Raw genomic sequence first — 20,393 nt, forward strand, 5'->3', positions numbered from 1 at the left:
TATCTAATCCTATCATGTGTGATACTGTCTGCTGAGCCACTGTGTCTAATCCTATCCATAGTTTGTAGGGTCGTAGTGCTATAGATATGCTGTCTCCTATACACACAGACACACATAGACAGACAGACAGACCGACAGACACACACACACACACACACACACATATTCAGGGGCACAGTGAATAGTACTATTATATTGAGGAGTGCAGTGTATAGTGCTATTATATTCAGGAGTGCAGTGTATAGAACTATTATATTCAGGAGTACAGTGTATAGTACTATTATATTCAGGGGTGCGGTGTACAGTACTATTATATTCAAGAGTGCAGTGTATAGTACTATTATATTCAGGGGCGCAGTGTATAGCACTATTATATTTAGGAGTGCAGTGTATAATACTATTGTATTCAGGAGCACAGTGTATAGTACGATTATATTCAGGAGCGTAGTATATAGTACTATTATATTCAGGAGCACAATGTATAGTGCTATTATATTCAGGAGTACAGTGTATAGTACTATTATATTCAGGAGCACAGTGTATGATACTATTATATTCAGGAGTGCAGTGTATAATACTATTATATTCAGGAGTACAGTGTATAGTACTATTATATTCAAGGGCGCTGTGTATAGTATTATATTCAGGGGCGCAGTGTATAGCACTATTATATTCAGGAGCACAGTGTATAGTGCTATTCTATTCAGGAGCGTAGTGTATAGTACTATTATATTCAGGAGTACAGTGTATAGTACTATTATATTCAGGAGCGCAGTGTATAGTACTATTATATTCAGGAGTACAGTGTATAGCACTATTATATTCAGGAGCGCAGTGTATAGTACTATTATATTTAGGAGCACAGTGTATAGTACTATTATATTCAGGAGTACAGTGTATGGTACTATTACATTCAGGGGCGCAGTGTATAGTACTATTATATTCAGGAGTGCAGTGTATAGTACTATTATATTCAGGAGTGCAGTGTATAGTGCTATTATATTCAGGAGTACAGTGTATAGTACGATTCTATTCAGGAGCACAGTGTATAGTACTATTACATTCAGGGGTACAGTGTATAGTACGATTATATTCAGGAGCACAGTGTATAGTACTATTATATTCAGGAGTGCAGTGTATAGTGCTATTATATTCAGGAATACAGTGTATAGTACTATTATATTCAGGAGCGCAGTGTATAGCACTATTATATTCAGGAGTACAGTGTATAGTACTATTATATTCAGGAGCGCAGTGTATAGTACTATTATATTCAGGAGCACAGTGTATAGTACTATTATATTCAGGAGCGCAGTGTATAGTAGTATTATATTTAGGAGCACAGTGTATAGTACTATTATATTCAGGAGTACAGTGTATGGTACTATTACATTCAGGGGTGCAGTGTATAGTACTATTATATTCAGGAGTGCAGTGTATAGTACTATTATATTCAGGAGCGTAGTATATAGTACTATTATATTCAGGAGCACAATGTATAGTGCTATTATATTCAGGAGTACAGTGTATAGTACTATTATATTCAGGAGCACAGTGTATGATACTATTATATTCAGGAGTGCAGTGTATAATACTATTATATTCAGGAGTACAGTGTATAGTACTATTATATTCAAGGGCGCTGTGTATAGTATTATATTCAGGGGCGCAGTGTATAGTACTATTATATTCAGGAGCACAGTGTATAGTGCTATTCTATTCAGGAGCGTAGTGTATAGTACTATTATATTCAGGAGTACAGTGTATAGTACTATTATATTCAGGAGCGCAGTGTATAGTACTATTATATTCAGGAGTACAGTGTATAGCACTATTATATTCAGGAGCGCAGTGTATAGTACTATTATATTTAGGAGCACAGTGTTTAGTACTATTGTATTCAGGAGTACAGTGTATGGTACTATTACATTCAGGGGCGCAGTGTATAGTACTATTATATTCAGGAGTGCAGTGTATAGTACTATTATATTCAGGAGTGCAGTGTATAGTGCTATTATATTCAGGAGTACAGTGTATAGTACGATTCTATTCAGGAGCACAGTGTATAGTACTATTACATTCAGGGGCACAGTGTATAGTACGATTATATTCAGGAGCACAGTGTATAGTACTATTATATTCAGGAGTGCAGTGTATAGTGCTATTATATTCAGGAATACAGTGTATAGTACTATTATATTCAGGAGCGCAGTGTATAGCACTATTATATTCAGGAGTACAGTGTATAGTACTATTATATTCAGGAGCGCAGTGTATAGTACTATTATATTCAGGAGCACAGTGTATAGTACTATTATATTCAGGAGCGCAGTGTATAGTACTATTATATTCAGGAGTACAGTGTATGGTACTATAACATTCAGGGGTGCAGTGTATAGTACTATTATATTCAGGAGTGCAGTGTATAGTGCTATTATATTCAGGAATACAGTGTATAGTATGATTAAATTCAGGAGCGTAGTGTATAGCACTATTATATTCAGGGGCACAGTGTATAGTACTATTATATTCAGGGGTGCAGTGTACAGTACTATTATATTCAGGAGCACAGTGTACTATTATATTCAGGAGCACAGTGTATAGTACTATTATAATTAGGAGTACAGTGTATAGTACTATTATATTCAGGAGTACAGTGTATGGTACTATTACATTCAGGGGCGCAGTGTATAGTACTTTTATATTCAGGAGTGCAGTGTATAGTACTATTATATTCAGGAGTGCAGTGTATAGTGCTATTATATTCAGGAGTACAGTGTATAGTACGATTCTATTCAGGAGCACAGTGTATAGTACTATTACATTCAGGGGCGCAGTGTATAGTACTATTATATTCAGGAGTGCAGTGTATAGTGCTATTATATTCAGGAATACAGTGTATAGTATGATTAAATTCAGGAGCGTAGTGTATAGCACTATTATATTCAGGGGCACAGTGTATAGTACTATTATATTCAGGGGTGCAGTGTACAGTACTATTATATTCAGGAGCACAGTGTACTATTATATTCAGGAGCACAGTGTATAGTACTATTATAATTAGGAGTACAGTGTATAGTACTATTATATTCAGGAGCACAGTGTATAGTACTATTATGTTCAGGAGCACAGTGTATAGTACTATTATATTTAGGAGTACAGTGTATAGCACTATTATATTCAGGAGCACAGTGTATAGTGCTATTCTACTCAGGAGCACAGTGCATAGTACTATTATATTCAGGAGTACAGTGTATAGTACTATTATATTCAGGAGTACAGTGTATAGTACGATTATATTCAGGAGAACAGTGTATAGTACGATTATATTCAGGAGCTTAGTGTATAGTACTATTATATTCAGGAGTACAGTGTATAGTACTATTATATTCAGCAGTGTAGTGTATAGTACTATTATATTCAGTAGTGTAGTGTATAATATTATTATATTCAGGAGTAAAGTGTATGGTACTATTATATTCAGGAGTACAGTGTATAGTACTATTATTTTCAAGGGTGCAGTGTATAGTACTATTATATTCAGGAGCACAGTGTATAGCGCTATTCTATTCAGAAGCACAGAGTATAGTACGATTATATTCAGGAGCACAGTGTATAGTGCTATTATATTCAGGAGTACAGTGTATAGTACTATTATATTCAGGAGCACAGTGTATAGTACTATTATATTTAGGAGCACAGTGTATAGTGCTATTAAATTCAGGAGTACAGTGTATAATACTATTATATTCAGGAGTACAGTGTATAGTATTATTATATTCAGGAGTATAGTGTATAGTACTATTATATTCAGGAGTACAGTGTATAATACTATTATATTCAGGGGTGCAGTGTATAGTACTATTATATTCAGGGGCGCAGTGTATAGTAATATTATATTCAGGAGCACAGTGTATAGTGCTATTATATTCAGGAGCACAGTGTATAGTGCTATTATATTCAGGAGTACAGTGTATAGTACTATTATATTCAGGGGAAAAGTGTATAGTAATATTATTTTCAGGAGCACAGTATATGATACTATTATATTCAGCAGCACAGTGTATAGTAATATTATATTCAGGAGTACAGTGTATAGTACTATTATATTCATTGTATGATACTATTATATTTAGAAGCATAGAGTGTGGCATCATCAGAATTTTATCTTCGTTTACAGGTGCGGAAATGTTGGAAAAGTGAGGAGCCGAAGACATCTGAGCTGCAAACTGCAGAAATGGGCCGTGCCCGGGAGAAGTAATCATTGCGGTCTGCACCGGATGGAGAAGAAAAGAGAAAAAGAACAAAAAATAATCTGAGGCGTCACCGGTGAGTCACTCAATGTAAATGTTTATTCTACCTGTGACAGATCAGTACTGTAGTCACTGTATGATCTGCAGCAAGATGACGGATGGTAGCATTCTTTTTGTTAAACAGCAACTCCCAGCATATCCTAACCATTGTTCAGGCTATACTGGGAGCTGTTGTTTTATCATGTGCAAATTTATACAGCAGGGGCTTAACTGAATTTGCAAATGATCTCTGTATTGAACTGTATTTGTTTGGGTGCTATATATATGTACTGAGCTTGGTTCTGGTGCTGTGTATACATATAATATATATATATATATATATATATATATATATATATATATATATATATATATATATATATATATATACATATACATATACACACTACCATACAAAAGTTTAGGGTCACTTAGAAATTTCCTTATTCTTGAAAGAAAAGCACAGTTTTTTTTCAATGAAGAAAACATTAAATTAATCAGAAATACACTCTATACATTGTTAATGTGCTAAATGACTATTCTAGCTGCAAATGTCTGGTTTTTAATGCAATATCTACATAGGTGTATAGAGGCCCATTTCCAGCAACCATCACTCCAGTGTTCTAATGGTACATTGTGTTTGCTAACTGTGTTAGAAGGCTAATGGATGATTAAAAAACATTTGAAAACCCTTGTGCAATTATGTTAGCACCACTGTAAACAGTTTTGCTGTTTAGAGGAGCTATAAAACTGACCTTCCTTTGAGCTAGTTGAGAATCTGGAGCATTACATTTATGGGTTCGATTAAACTCTCAAAATGGCTAGAAAAAGAGCTTTCATGTGAAACTCGACAGTCTATTCTTGTTCTTAGAAATGAAGGCTATTCCATGCGAGAAATTGCCAAAAACTGAAGATTTCCTACAACGGTGTGTACTACTCGCTTCAGAGGACAGCACAAACAGGCTCTAACCAGAGTAGAAAGAGAAGTGAGAGCCCCGCTGCAGAACTGAGCAACAAGACAAGTACATTAGAGTCTCTAGTTTGAGAAATAGACGCTTCACAGGTCCTCAACTGGCAGCTTCATTAAATAGTACCCGCAAAATGCCAGTGTCAACGTCTACAGTGAAGAGGCGACTCCGGGATGCTGGCCTTCAGGGCAGAGTGGTAAAGAAAAAGCCATCTCTGAGACTGGCTAATAAAAGGAAAAGATTAATATGGGAAAAAGCACACAGACATTGGACAGAGGAAGATTGGAAAAAAGTGTTATGGACAGACGAATCGAAGTTTGAGGTGTTTGGATCACACAGAAGAACATTTGTGAGACGTAGAACAACTGAAAAAATGCTGGAAGAGTGCCTGACACCATCTGTCAAGCATAGTGGAGGTAATGTGATGGTCTGGGGTTGCTTTGGTGCTGGTAAAGTGAGAGATTTGTACAAGGTAAAAGGGATTTTGAATAAGGAAGGCTATCACTCCATTTTGCAACGCCATGCCCTACCCTGTGGACAGTGCTTGATTGGTGCCAATTTCATCCTACAACAGGACAATGACCCAAAGCACAACTTCAAATTATGCAAGAACTATTTAGGGAAGAAGCAGGCAGCTGGTATTCTATCTGTAATGGAGTGGCCAGCGCAGTCACCAGATCTCAACCCCAAGGAGTTGTTGTGGGAGCAGCTTGACCGTATGGCACGCAAGAAGTGCCCATCAAGCCAATCCAACTTGTGGGAGGGGCTTCTGGAAGCATGGGGTGAAATTTCTCCCGATTACCTCAGCAAATTAACAGCTAGAAAGCCAAAGGTCTGCAATGCTGTAATTGCTGCAAATGGAGCATTCTTTGACGAAAGCAAAGTTTGAAGGAGAAAATTATTATTTCAAATAAAAATCATTATTTCTAACCTTGTCAATGTCTTGACTATATTTTCTAGTCATTTTGCAACTCATTTGATAAATATAAGTGTGAGTTTTCATGGAAAACACAAAATTGTCAGGGTGACCCCAAACTTTTGAACGGTAGTGTGTGTGTATGTATATATAGATAGATAGATAGATATATATACTGTGTATATATATTGTAAGGGGCCGCCCACCGGATCGCTGTCTCCTGGGGTAGACAGGCACTTTTGGCACAGTAAGAACAGACTACAGTCCAGTCACGGTGTGGTACTACTGGCCTCAGCCAGTTTTATTAGGTAAAAAAGCCGTAGCAGAAAACAAATGAATACATAAAGTAAATCCTAGGCCCTCTGACCACTAACTAAACATGCAGTTCCTAACTACAAAGAGCTGAGCCTAGAGCTCCAACTCCCAAACACAACACCACAGTTGCTTTACTCACATCCAGCTTTCCCAGGAGCAGAGAGAGACTGAACTCTGCCTCTGTTTAACTCCTTAACGCCGAAGGACGGATATATCCGTCCTCAGCAGCTGCTAGTTCGCGCAGGAGGACGGATATATCCGTCCTGTGATGGCGCGGGTACTGTCACTGTACCCACGCGATCAGCGGCAGGAGCACGGCTGTTATACACAGCCTGGCTCCTGCTGCAACTGCCGGAATCGAAGCGCGCTCCGATTCCGGCAGTTTAACGCATTAAATGCCGCTGTCAATAGTGACAGCGGCATCTAATGTGTTTGACAGAGGGAGGGAGCTCCCTCTGTCACCCGATCGGCGCCCCCGCAAACAAATCGCGGGTCGCCGTCAGGTTTCCATGACAGCCGGGGGTCTAACAAAGACCCCCAGGTCTGTCTTCAGCAACTGCCTGTTAGGCGATGCCGGAGGCATGACCTAACAGGTTGCCTGTCAGTTTTACACTGACAGGCAATAATGCTTTGGTATACGAAGTATACCAAAGCATTATATATACGATCGGCACATCGCATAGTGAAGTCCCCTGGTGGGACTTAAAAAAAAAATGTCAATCAGTTAAATAAAGTTTGTGGAAAAAAATAATAATAATTACAGTCAAAATCAAATAAAACTACTTTTTTTACCCAAAAAGTGGTTTTATTCAGTAAAAGTGTCAAAACAAATAACACATACACATATATGGTATCCCCGCGATCGTAACAACTTGACCAATAAAATGAACACATTAATTAAACCGCCGGATGAACGGCGTCCAAAAAAAACCGCAAAATTCTCTCTTTTCTCCCATTCCCCCCATAAAAAATAAAATAAAAGTTAATCTATAAGTCCTATGTACCCCAAAATAGTACTAATGAAAACTACACATTGGCCCGCAAAAATCAAACCCACATACGGCCACATCGACGGAAAAATAAAAAAATGACGGCTCTTGGAACGCGGCGATGGAAAAACAAGTAATTTTTTTCTAAAAGGGTTTTTATTGTGCAAACGTAGGAAAACATATAAAACCTTTACATATTTGGTATCCCCGTAATCGTGCCGACCCATAGAATAAAGTTAACATGTTATTTACGCTGCATAGTAAACGGCGTAAATTTATAACGTGAAAATGAATGCTGGAATAGCTGCTTATTTTCAATCCTCTCCTAAAATAAAGTTAATAAAAGTTAATCAATATATTGTAAGCATCTAAAAATGGTGCAATTACAAAATCCAACTCGCCCCGCAAAAAACAAGCCCTTATACGGCTATGTCGACAGAATAAAAAAAAAGTTACGACTCTTGGAATGTGACCGTGAAAAAACAAAAAATAATCCTTGGTCATTAACATGCAAAATGGCCCGGTCATTAAGGGGTTAAAGCACACCTCAGCTGTGCAGGTAATTAGCCACAATGCAATACCTGAAGTGGCTGGTGGAATAGGAACCCTCCCAACTCTCCCTATTCAAACAACCAGGCCCTTTTACAAAGGTTTTCCAGAAAACCCTTGAGCAAGGAAAACACATTTTCCTTCTAGCTCAATTCCCTGGCTGTTTTAAAATGTATATGACAGGAACCTGGGTGAGACGTACACTCCGTCCACTACTTTTCCCCTGGTCCTGTCACAATATATATACTGAGCTTGGTTCTGGAGTTATAAATATATATGTACTGAGCTTAGTTCTGGGGATGTATGTATGTACTGAGCTTGGTTCTGGTGTTGTGTATATATATATATATATATATATATACTGAGCTTGGTTCTGGAGTTATATATATATATATATATATGTACTGAGCTTGGTTCTGGGGATGTATATCTGTACTGAGCTTGGTTCTGGTGTTGTATATATGTACAGAGCTTGGTTCTGGGCTGTATATATGTGCTGAGCTTGGTTCTGGGTCTGTATTTACGTACTGAGCTTGGTTCTAGTGCTGTATATATGTACTGAGCTTGGTTCTGGTGCTGTATATATGTACAGAGCTTGGTTCTGGGGCTGTATATATGTGCTGAGCTTGGTTCTGGGTCTGTATATATTTACCTTCTCTGAAGGTAAAAGTATATGTTAAATCTACTTTTACCTTCAGAGAAGGTAAATATATACAATAAAACCTAAATCAAAAAAACCATGGAGGAATCTCAGTTTTTTCCAATTCACCCATTATATGGTACTTTACATGGTGCAAATAAAAACTATAACTCCTCCCGCAAAAAAATAATCTTTCACACACCAGTCCAGTGACGTAAAAAATAAAAAAAGTTATAAAGCTCCTGACCACTTCAGTGTCTCAAAGTATTCTGCTTTCTTTATTCTATATGGCTCATTCTGCTTTTACAGCTAAATTAAAACCGTGCCAGATCTGTGGCCGCCTAAACAGAAATCTTCAAGTATATACGGTACAGGGCCTTCGAAGTTCGCAGGGGGGGGGCAGACCTGAAAAAGTGCCGGGGCCCATGGTACCCTTAATCCGCCCCTGGTCATAGGGCTATATTTAGAGGACCGTAGTATGGATTCATACAGGAGCCATATATTGGGCAAAGAACAAAATCACATGCTATTAAACCTTTGCCAAGAAAAAAACATTTGCTCTGGCAGGATTCAATCCCATTTTAAGCACTTGATATATGGCTCCCATATGGAGTCGTATTATGGCCATCTGAATGCAGCATAAGAGAAACATTGTTTGTCATTGTCTTCACTCAAAAAACACAATTTTCTAATACTTTTTTACCAATGTAGCCTTTTTTACATTTAGATCATAATGTAATTGTATGCCAAATATTTGGTCTTTTGTTATGTGTTTATGTGGACTGCATAAGGGATGCCATAGAACTTTACACTATAGATTAACCCCTTAAAGGGGTTTTATAATCTTTAAAAATTGTGTGCAAATAGTTTAACCTCAGTTAGATGAATCACTTACTAATGTGCTGTCAGTAGCTGAAATGCCTCTGTAAAGCCATTTTTACATACAGTCCTAGTGTGTGATGTTCCGTACACTAAACACATTGTTATATGCTCCCTCCCCGAAGTACAGGACTTCACACATCACATGCCGCTCATCTCCATTGCTCCCAGCTCTCCTTCCTCCCTGTCTCAGGAGGGAATCGAGTTTTACACGCTAGACAGCAAATGGTGCATGGCATAGCAGTGAACAGCAAAGTTGTGTCTGAGTAGCAGACAGTGAGTAATTATAGCACTAATTTACACCTTGTAATAGAGGAGCAGGCAGACAGATTTAAATATAGGCAATATCTGTGAGAGGGGAGGAGAATTATGGGAACTAAAGTCCTTCACATGGTAATTCCCGCCCACAGCAAGCCCTAGCAAAATGAAAACAACAGTGCTGTGCAGAGTCAGGCAACATAATGAAAAATAACTACTTCTGAGCTGTGATGCATCATCTGTTGACCATTCAGACAAACATTTGTATTTTTCTGTGTTTTTCAAAAGATCAAAAAAGCCCTTAAACTACACAGCCTAGTTTAACTTCAGGACGCAGCATTTTTTTTTGTGTTTGTTTTCTAAACAATAACATTTTTATTGAGTTTTTACACAATGAAAAACAATACAGTAATGGGCCTCGTCCCCAAGGTCTCCCAATGTGGTGAGACCTAAAGAAAATATCTAAATTACAGTAAATTAAAATTAAACATATACTGTGCCACACATAAGATGGAACCTTAATAATCCATTAAAGTAATAATATAGCGCATTTCACACAAAATATTTTGAACACATCCATACATTGAAGTGTTTCAGGTTACGTTGGTGTATAGTAAAGCAATAAAACAAAGAAGTTTCATGACTACGGTTAACATTTACTCTTCTAATAACCTCTGACAGGGAAGGCTATAGCCATTCTAGTTGCTATAAGAATGTGATGGGATATAACCCTGACTGTAGGTGGAATGTCTTCCAGACCCAAATCTAACACTGCTAATTCTGGCGGTCCCCGAAGAGGAACACCAGATATCTCAGAAATCAATTGAAATAGTTATTTCCATAGGAGTACAATAGTTGGACAGGACCTCCACATATGTAATGTAGATCCGGCGTGTCCACATCTTCTCCAGCATATATTAGAGATTTCTGTTGAAAAGTTTGAATATCTAGAAGGTGTTAGGTACGATCTTAGATGTATTTTCCTCGTAAGCTAAATGTGGTTTATAAATTTAGTGTTTGAGTATCCAGTTGGCAGCTCTATACCACTGATCCAATGTAAATTAATTTCGTATCTCACCTTACGATTTCAGCACGTAAATTGCTTTTCCAGAAGTTCCTTTGTTAAGTATTAAGTCATAACTACAGGTAAGACCCTTCGGAAAAACTCGCTAATTAAATCAATATTTATGAAAGTCAGAAAGTGTAGTATAGTTTGCCCATAATTAATATTTATCACCTATCCACAGGATAGGTGATAAATATCTGACCGGTTTGGTCCGACCGCTGGGACCCCTGCCGATCACGAGAATGGGCTTACCTATGAGCTTCATACTACCAAGGCTCCATTAATTTCTATGGGGCTGCCAAAGATAGTGCTCGGCAGCCCGAAAGAAACAAATGGAGCGGTGGCCGAGCAAGAGCAGTCCCGCTTCATTCATATGGGGCTCACAGGAATTGCACGGTAGGACCATTCTTGTTATCAGTGGCGGTCCCAGCGGTTGGACCCCACTGATCAAATATTTATCACCTATCCTGTGGATAGCTAATAAATACTGATTATGGAAAAACCCCTTCAAGTAGCCAAGGACGTATCTTATACATTCTTGCTACAAATAGACATAGCACAGGCTAGATTGAGGCTAGAGACACAATTTTGGTCTTGTTTTAAAGCCAAGAAGTGGGAGATGGATCGATTTGTAGCTCCTGTTTGAAGGAGTAGAGGGGGACCAGCAGGGAGCAGCTGACAGCATGCAGAGAGAGGAGGAGGATTACCAGCATCTGGTTCACTGCATCAAGTAAGCCGCACCAAGCACTCATACCACACACACAAACATCAATAAAGTTTATACATTTAACATTGGCCCTATCCTGTCTGTAAACCAGCTTTAGTGTAAAATACTCTGACCGCTTCTCTAGCGAAGCCTGTTACATGCTACAGACATAGCAATAACAATTAACACTAGAGTAAGCCTGTTAAATTTCTGACCGATAGAAGAGATTTTCATCAGTCAGAAATTACATTTTCGCCCACTGATTGTCACCATGAACAGGGTCGGCCTTAGGTTGGATGGCGCCCTGTGCGGTGCTCTCTATTGCTGCCCTACACAAACCAAAAATTAACCACATATATAGACACGCACATACTGGAACATATGTACTGCACATACATAAAGTCAGATATTTAGACAAACAGGCAAATATAAATATACACACACATCTGGAATATATACAAACATACAGGTAAATATATAGACATACAAACACACACACACATATATATATATATATATATATATATACACACACACACCAACACACATGTGTGTCCTACCACACACCGGCTCATAAATACATGGACTGGAATATATACAAATACATAAAAAGCACATAAATACAAGCACAAAAACACATTCACATATAGACCCATATATACCCAAACAGGCGCATTTATACACAGTACAGATAATGTAGTAGATGTTAGGCTTCGTTCACCTCTGTGTTGGGGTCCCATTCTGATGTTCCGTCGGAGCTTTCCGTTGGAGCTTTCCGTCAGAACGGGACCCTAAACAGACACAAACGGAAACCAGAGGTTTCCGTTTCCATCACCATTGATTTAAATGGTGACAGATCCAGTGCCCATGGTTTCCGTTAGTCTCTGTTGTGCACCGGACCCATAGTTTTGCCGGAAGCAATAGCGTAGTCGACTAGACTAAGTTGAGCAGAATTAGTCAATTCTAAGTTACTGTATAGTGAATTTTTCCCCACAAACATATATATCATTCTGCTCAGCTACTCCTGTCCTATAACACGCTGCCCACAGATCAGAGAACATGTTCAGGATGACAAGTTCGAGCCTTGTTCCCATATTTGCTTTGCCGCTTTTTCCTCCTGCACCCCAATGTAGTACTTAAATGGATAAAGTTATGATCCCTCATCGCTAGATATCCCCCTAGGCCCTGACACCAGTAAATGTGTATATATAAAAAAAAGTTATATTGCTGGTATATGAAATAGGTATAAAACAAATTATATATATTCCATTTGTTGGAATGTGCTGTTCAAACTTTTGTTTTGCTTATGTGATTCATATATGTGGAGTTAGTGCTTGCCTCCATTTTTTGATCTTGCACTCCTCCGATTCTGCCTAGGGTGATTTTAATTAGTTTAATGCTGGTTTCTACCATCCACAGATATATGTAGGTTTAGTCCCAGTTCTGGGTGTATGTGCACAGTAGGTCCTCACCTATGGAGGACGGCTTGTCGTGGCAGGTGGGCAAACACAATTTGATCAAAATGTGCTTTAAGAACTCCCTATTGTAAGTAGATTTAGCAGTAATGCACATTTATTTATATTTAGCGGTTTAGGTGGCATTACCTTTCGCAGAGTGATGTCGCCATTTTTTTGTGTGCGGTATAATTTTGCAGTCACAGGCGTTCTTGCCCCTGTATACGCGTTTTGTTTAATTTTGTTGGAACGTGCTTTTCAAACTTGTGTTGTTTATGTGATTCATATATGTGGGGTTAGGTATCATGCACATGGCTGAGCCCGTAATCACGCAGCGATTCGGAAAGGTGTCCGCAGCCAATAGAAGGAAATGGATCCGCAATGACATTGGTGTTCACAGTGTGCTGTCGCCATTTTTTTGTGTGCTGTATATATATATATATATATATATATATATATATATATATGTAGTACTGTGAAAAGTTTTAAACAGTTGTGGAAAAATCCTGCGAAGTAAAGAATGCTTTCAAAAATAGAAGTCCAAGGGTGTATTTACACAATGCAGTTTTGCCGCGTTTTTGGCCACGCGGCTAAAAAACGCACCGTAAAACGCATGCGTTTTTGCAGTGACTTGCATATATATATATATATATATATATACATATATATATATATATATACAGTCCAATTGTAAATTAACACAGCACTCCATACAGCTATACATTAGGCCATGTGCACGTTACCAGAGGATGATTCAGTTCCCCAAGCAAAATACATAAGAAACATAGGGCGATATAACGGCACCAGGACTTCCAGATAGGTGAAAAAAAGGGTGGATTTATTCACCACAGCTCGAGAAAGGTTCTGTGACGAACCGAAACGTTGCTGCTCACTTGAGGTGAATAAATCCACCCTTTTTTTCATCTGTCTGGAAGTCCTGGTGCCGTTATTTCGTCCTATGGTTCTTTTTATATATATATATATATATATATATATATACAGTATATTTAAATCCCAAAAGAATAGGCAGCACTCCATATGGTTCCAGTGAACAAGTGACACTTTTATTCTCAAGCAAAGCCCGGTATGTGGGCTGAAACGTCGCACTTTATTGGATAAAAAAAAGTATCACTTGTTCACTGAAACTGTATGGAGTGCTGTCTTTTCTTTTGGGATTTTTTGTATTTGGAAGGACTAGAGGTCAAGGTCCTGAGGTGTGCACCCTTTTACATGTCGTTGTCTATTGCTGTTTCTTTGGATTTATACATAAAGAAATCAGAGCAGCACCAAATAATAATAGCCAATGGTGGGTGCAAATTCCACGGCTTGTAGCTTGTAAGCCTTAGGTATAAAATAATAAGAAAATAGGCAGCACTCCAAAAATAAGTTAAAGGGTTGGACTTTATTAGCCCACGTGCAACATTTTAGTCCTTAAATCCAGGACCTTTCTCATGGTGTGAGTGGGTATGACTGTAGTAGTGATATTAGTCATGGATTATGGTGTAGGATTGACCCCCATTAAAAAGTAGAATAAGTGGAAAAGCCAAAAAAGTTTAGTTTGACAAGTTGTTACATTCTTTCTACACATATTGCCTCTTCACCTGCTTTGGCAGGAACTTGGAGCTGGGCTGCCCTGCGTCCTCCAGATCACAGACTGAGCGACAAGCTCTGGCAAAGTAGCAAGGAGGGCAGGCTTAAGCCATTCTCTGCCATGGTAGCAGATCATCGGCATGGCTAGTCAGAGCCAATCTTTATACGGGCACAGCATTTGTTGAGTACTGTGCTTCACAGTGTTCTCTGGCTGGGGAAGCTCCAGTGATAATGTCCATATATGAACAGTGACACCACTGGAGCTTCCCAAGGTATCCATTTAACAGAGACCTGTGACAGATACAGTGGCATCCTTCACCCATAGACTTTTATGGCCTTCAGTATACTTCTTTTTTACAGGACTCCACGGGATGGAATAGCATAGTTTTACTACGCTATTCCATCCCTTTTTATTTTGTGATATGCCAGACAACTGGCCAGACGGAGGCCAAAAGGACACTCTTTTGGCCTTCGTCTAGCAATGGAAGTCTATATACACGTTTAGCGTGTATGTCCGAAACTTTCCTGGCGTACACGCTAAACTTACATCACAGGGCACAGGGCCTAATATTTATTTAATCAATGTATACTACAACATTTATAAATGAAAGAAAAAAATACCTGTTCTTCTAAGAAAGCCAGTCTGTTTTCCATGGAGCAAGTCCTTTTCACTTGATCCAATTCAAGCATGTCCACCACTGTGTTTATTCTAAAAATAAGAGGTAATATTTATGACAATACAAAGTGCTGCCAAGTTCACACAGATAGGGCCTCCTAATGGTATAGCAGAAGTGGCTTGCCGAGCTTTTCATAAGAAAGAGTGAAAAGGAATGGAAGATTGGTGATCAATGGTAAAGAAATAAAGCACCAAGTGGATGATTATATTATATACTGATTTAAGCCTTTGAAAAGTAAAAATAGTTGTTTAACGCCTTGCAGCCAAAGCCATTTTTTATTTTTTTATTTTTGTTTTTTCCTCCACGTCTTCCAAAAGCCATAACTTTTTTACTTTTCAGTGGACATTGCTATATGGTGGCTTCTTTTTTGCAGGAGATGTAGTTGTAGTTTTTTAACTGTGTAATTTATTGTACCATATAATCTACTGAAAAATAAAAAAAAATATTTGTGGGGTGGAAAAGAAAAAAAAACATTGATTTCTCCATTATTTCTTGGATTCTAATTTTACTGCGTTCAATGTGTGGAAAAAATGAAATGTTCCATTTATTTTGCGGATCAATACAATTAAGGTAATACCAAATTTATATATTTTTTTATGATATACTTATTTTTAAGAAAAAAAAATATTTTCATATGCTGAGACCCATAACTATTTTTTTATCTTTCTGTCGATAGAGTGGTATGAAAGGTGAGCTGTAGTTTTTATTGGTACTATATTGGAGTACATACACTATGACTTATTATTTTATTGTTTTAGGAGCGAAGGTGACCAAAAGACGGCAATTTTGGTGTTTGTAAATCATTCACCCTGCAGGATAAATAATATTATAATAGTTCTGACCTTTTTTTAAATTTAACCTTATGGAACAATTTTTTTTATTTTTAGTCCCCCTAGGGGACTTGAACAAGTGACTATTACATCACGGGTACATTACACTGCAATACTTATGTATTGCAATGTATAGTGCTAGTTACCGACTGCTATTTAGCCCTGCCAGAGGAGCACCAAGACAAAGTGACGTGCCCCCACTTTCTACCAGCCTAGATATTGCAGTCGCTATCTGAGTTATCTCCGATCCTGGCCATTAGAGCGATGTGTCAGCTGTAATATACAGTTGAAACCTGCAGTGGACTTCCCCCTATGGGCTATGACGTACAGTCACATCAAATGTCGGTAATGGGTTAAAAGCAATCTGTTATTATGTTTACGCTGCCCTATCTGAGGGCAGCGTGAATCAGTGACAGCCACCCTGATTTCAGCATTGTGTCTGGTATCTAATATGCAGTAGTTTCGTTAAACTCACAGCTTATTCATTGTAACGAGCTGCAAGGGAATGAGGTTTGAGTCTGATGTATTCATGAGATGCAGGTTACCGCCACCTTCCCGTCACTGATTACTGTGCATAAAGAGAAAGCGGTCTATCAGCGGTTAGAGAACGGGGGAGCCCGCATCTCATGAACACATAAGATTCAAGCGTCTCAGCACTTATAGCGTGCTATAATGATTAAACCGTGATTTAAAAAAAACCAACTACTGCATATTAACCCCTTCAGGACAGAACCTGTTTTTTCAAATCTGACATGTGTCACTGTATGTGGTAATAACTTTGAATTGCTTCCACCTAAGCGATTCTGAGATTTGTTTTCTCATGACACATTGTACTTGTACTTGTATAGTAGTAAAATTTGGTCGATGCATTTAGTATTTATTTGTGAAAAACACCAAAATTTGTATAAAATTTGCAAAAATGTGCAAAAATTTGAATTTTTCTAAATGTAAACATAATTGTTGCTAGTTAACATTTACCATGTCTACTTTATGTTTTCATCGTTTTTTGAACATTCTTTTATTTTTCTAGGACGTTACAAGGCTTAGAACTTTAGCAACAATTTCTCACATTTTCAAGAAAATTTTCAAAACCTATATTTTAGGGACCAGTTCAAACCTCAAAGTATTCAAAACAGCATTTAGAAAGTTTCTTAACCCTTTAGGTGTTTCATAGGAATTAAAGCACAGTGGAGGTGAAATTTACAAATTTAATTATATATTTTTTTAAAAGAAAATCCATATTGATCCATTTCTTTCTGTAATACAGAAGGTTTTACCAGGAAAATACAACTCAATATTTATTGCCCAGATTCTGCAGTTTCTATCAATATCCCACATGTGGCTCTAGTGTGCTAATGGACTTAAGCACAGGCCTCAGAAGAAAATGAGCAATTAGTGGATTTTGGGGCTTCCTTTTTATTAGAATATATTTTAGGCACCATGTCAGGTTTGAAGAGGTCTTGTGGGACCAAAACAGTGGAAACCCCCAAAAAGTGGCCCTATTTGGGAAACTACACCCTTCAAGGAATTTATTGAGGGGTACAGTGAGCATTTTGATTCCACACGTTTTTTTGCTGAATTTAGTAGAATTAGGCACCCTGCACACGACCGTGACCGTAATCCGGCCGCGGACTGTAATTATGGACGAATTCTAGGGTCGTATGCATGGGGCCTTGGGCCGTGAAAATTAAAATCTTTTTAAAGTTTTTTCTAATAAAATTTTTTCCATTTTCACAATAGATAAAGGAGAAAAGGGTCCAACAGTTGTAAAACAAACTCTTCTGAGCACACCAATACCCCATATGTGGTAATAAACTGCTATTTGAACACACGGCAGGGCTCAAAAGGGAAAAAGCACCATTTGACTTTTGGAGCTCAAGTTTTGCTGGAATGGCTTTCAGGTGCCATGTCACATTTGCTAAGCCCCTGAGGTACCAAAACAGTGGACAAATCCCAAAAGTTACCCCATTTGGGAAACTTAAGAAATCTATCTAGGGGTACAGTGAGCAATTGGACCCCACAGAGCTTTTGCAGAATTTATTAAAATTAGGCTGTGAAAATGAATATCAACATTATTTCCAATATAATCTTAAATTTTTTCATTTCTACAAGGGCTAAAGGAGAAAAAGCACCCCAACATTTGTAAAGCAATTTCTCCCAAATACAGCAATATCCCACGTGTGGTCATAAACTGATGTTTGGACACACAACAGGGCTCAGAACGGCAGAAGCGCAATTTGGCATGCAGATTTTGCTTGATAGTTTTTTGGGCCCCATGTTGCATTTGCAAAACCCCTGAGGTAGCAGAGTACAGTGGAAGTCCCCAAGAAGTGACCTTATTTTGGAAACTACACCCCTCAAGGCATTTATCATTTGCCTGGACATATGACAGGGCTCAGAAGTGAAGAGCACCATCCACATTTTGGTGATTTTTACAGCATTGGCCCACACTTGCAGGGCTCTAAGGTCAAATAGAAAAACAAACAAGTAGTGACCCCTACTTTTGGAAACTACAAAAAGCATTTTAAGGGGTGTAGCGAGCCTTTTGACCTCATAGGTGTTTTTTCATTAACCCTTTCAGGACTGAGACATTTTTTGCTTTTTCATTTTTCACTCCCAACCTTCCAAGAGCCATAACTTTTTTCTTTTTCCGTCAATAGAGCTTGTGATGGCTTCTATTTAGCAGGAGGAGTTGTAGTTTATATTGCCAATATTTAAAGTACCATATAATGTATGAGAAAGTGAAAAACATTTATTTGTGGGCTAAAATTGGAAAAAAAAACGGCAATTCCTCCTTTGTTTTTTGGGTATCGTTTTTAGGGCTTTCACCATGCGGTAAAAACGACAACTTTACTTTATTCTGCGGCTCAATACGATTACGGTGAAACCAAATTAATATAGTTTATTTATATATTTTACTACTTTTACAAAGAAAAATGTATTTGTTAAAAAAAAAATGTTTGGTTTCACCACATTCGGAGAGCCATAAGTTTGATTGTTTTGTGGGCGATTGAGAAGTGTTAGGGCTTTTTTTTGCAGTAGTTTATATTGGTACATACAACTTTTTGATCACTTTTTGTAACTTCTTTTGAGAGTTAAGATCACCAAAAAACAGCGATTTTGGCGTTTTAAATGTTTTATTTTTTACGTCCTTCACCGTGCAAGTTACATAATGGTAGATTGTAACAGTTTGTACTTTTACGGATGCAGTGATACCAATTTTGTTTAATTTTTTTATTTATTACATTACTTTAGAGGATAAATTGGAAAAGGTTTTATTTTTAACTTTTAATATGTTTTTTTTTTACTGCTAATAAGTTTATTTAACTTTTTTTCCACATTTTATTAGTCCCCCTAGGGGACTTGAACTAGCAAACGTTCGATCGCTGGTACAATACTACTAATGTATTGCAGGCTGACAACCGCAGCGTATGGAGCCCGCTCCATATATCACACCTCCCGCACCACAACGCGCTATTACCTATGGTGCAAAGTGAAAATTGCAATTTTCCACTAATATGCCATTTTAGTGCACAAAATGTTGTGCCCAGTTTGTGCTACTAAATATAAATACCTTATAAAATGTTAAGCAGGTTCTCCCGGGTATGGCGATGCCATATATGTGGACGTAAACTGCTGTTTGGGTACGCTGTAGGGTTCAGAAAGGAGGGAGCGCCATTTGGCTTTTGGAGCGCAGATTTTGCTTGGTAATAGTTCTGTTTTTTGTTATGCTGGTATTTCAGTTTATAATGTACATCATTTTGCTTCGCCATATTCTGAGAGCCAGAACTTTTTTATTTTTCAGTCAAAAAAGCTGTGTAAAGGCTTGTTTTATGTGGGACGGGTTGTTGATTGTAGTAGTATTGATACTATTTTGGGGTACATGCAAATATTTGATCACTTTTTATTCTATGTTTTGTGAGGCGTGGTGACCAAAGTATAGCGAATCTGGTATTGTTTTTTATTTTATTTTTTCTGCAGAGTTTACAGTGTGGGAAAAATAACATTATAGTTTTATAGTTTGGGTCATTATGAACGCGGTGATACCAAATATGTGTAATTATTTTACTTCCCGTCTTGGTGCGGGAAGTACAGTACAGCAACGTACAGTTACGTCCTGGTGCGGGTAGGGGTCAACAGATAACAGACACACTGCTGAATTCAGGGTGTCTGTGACTACTTTATGCTGCCCTCAGGTAGGGCAATATAAACTTGTTGACAGAGGCCCTTTAAATTTGAAAAGTGTTAAAGTGGACCAGTTATT

General features: G+C 37.9%; 1 protein-coding gene across 2 annotated transcripts in view; it reads right to left on the reverse strand.

The window, feature by feature from the left end:
- TRPM2 (transient receptor potential cation channel subfamily M member 2) overlaps positions 1-20,393 on the reverse strand; it is a 205,024-nt gene that overhangs the window by 43,438 nt on the left and 141,193 nt on the right. For both annotated transcript variants that reach the window (XM_075829907.1, XM_075829905.1), the window contains one exon: positions 15,244-15,331. In XM_075829907.1, the coding sequence (XP_075686022.1) occupies positions 15,244-15,331 (88 nt within the window). The remainder of the gene's footprint in view (positions 1-15,243; positions 15,332-20,393) is intronic.

This window comes from Rhinoderma darwinii, chromosome 6 (assembly GCF_050947455.1).
Source record: "Rhinoderma darwinii isolate aRhiDar2 chromosome 6, aRhiDar2.hap1, whole genome shotgun sequence".
NCBI lineage: Eukaryota > Metazoa > Chordata > Amphibia > Anura > Rhinodermatidae > Rhinoderma > Rhinoderma darwinii.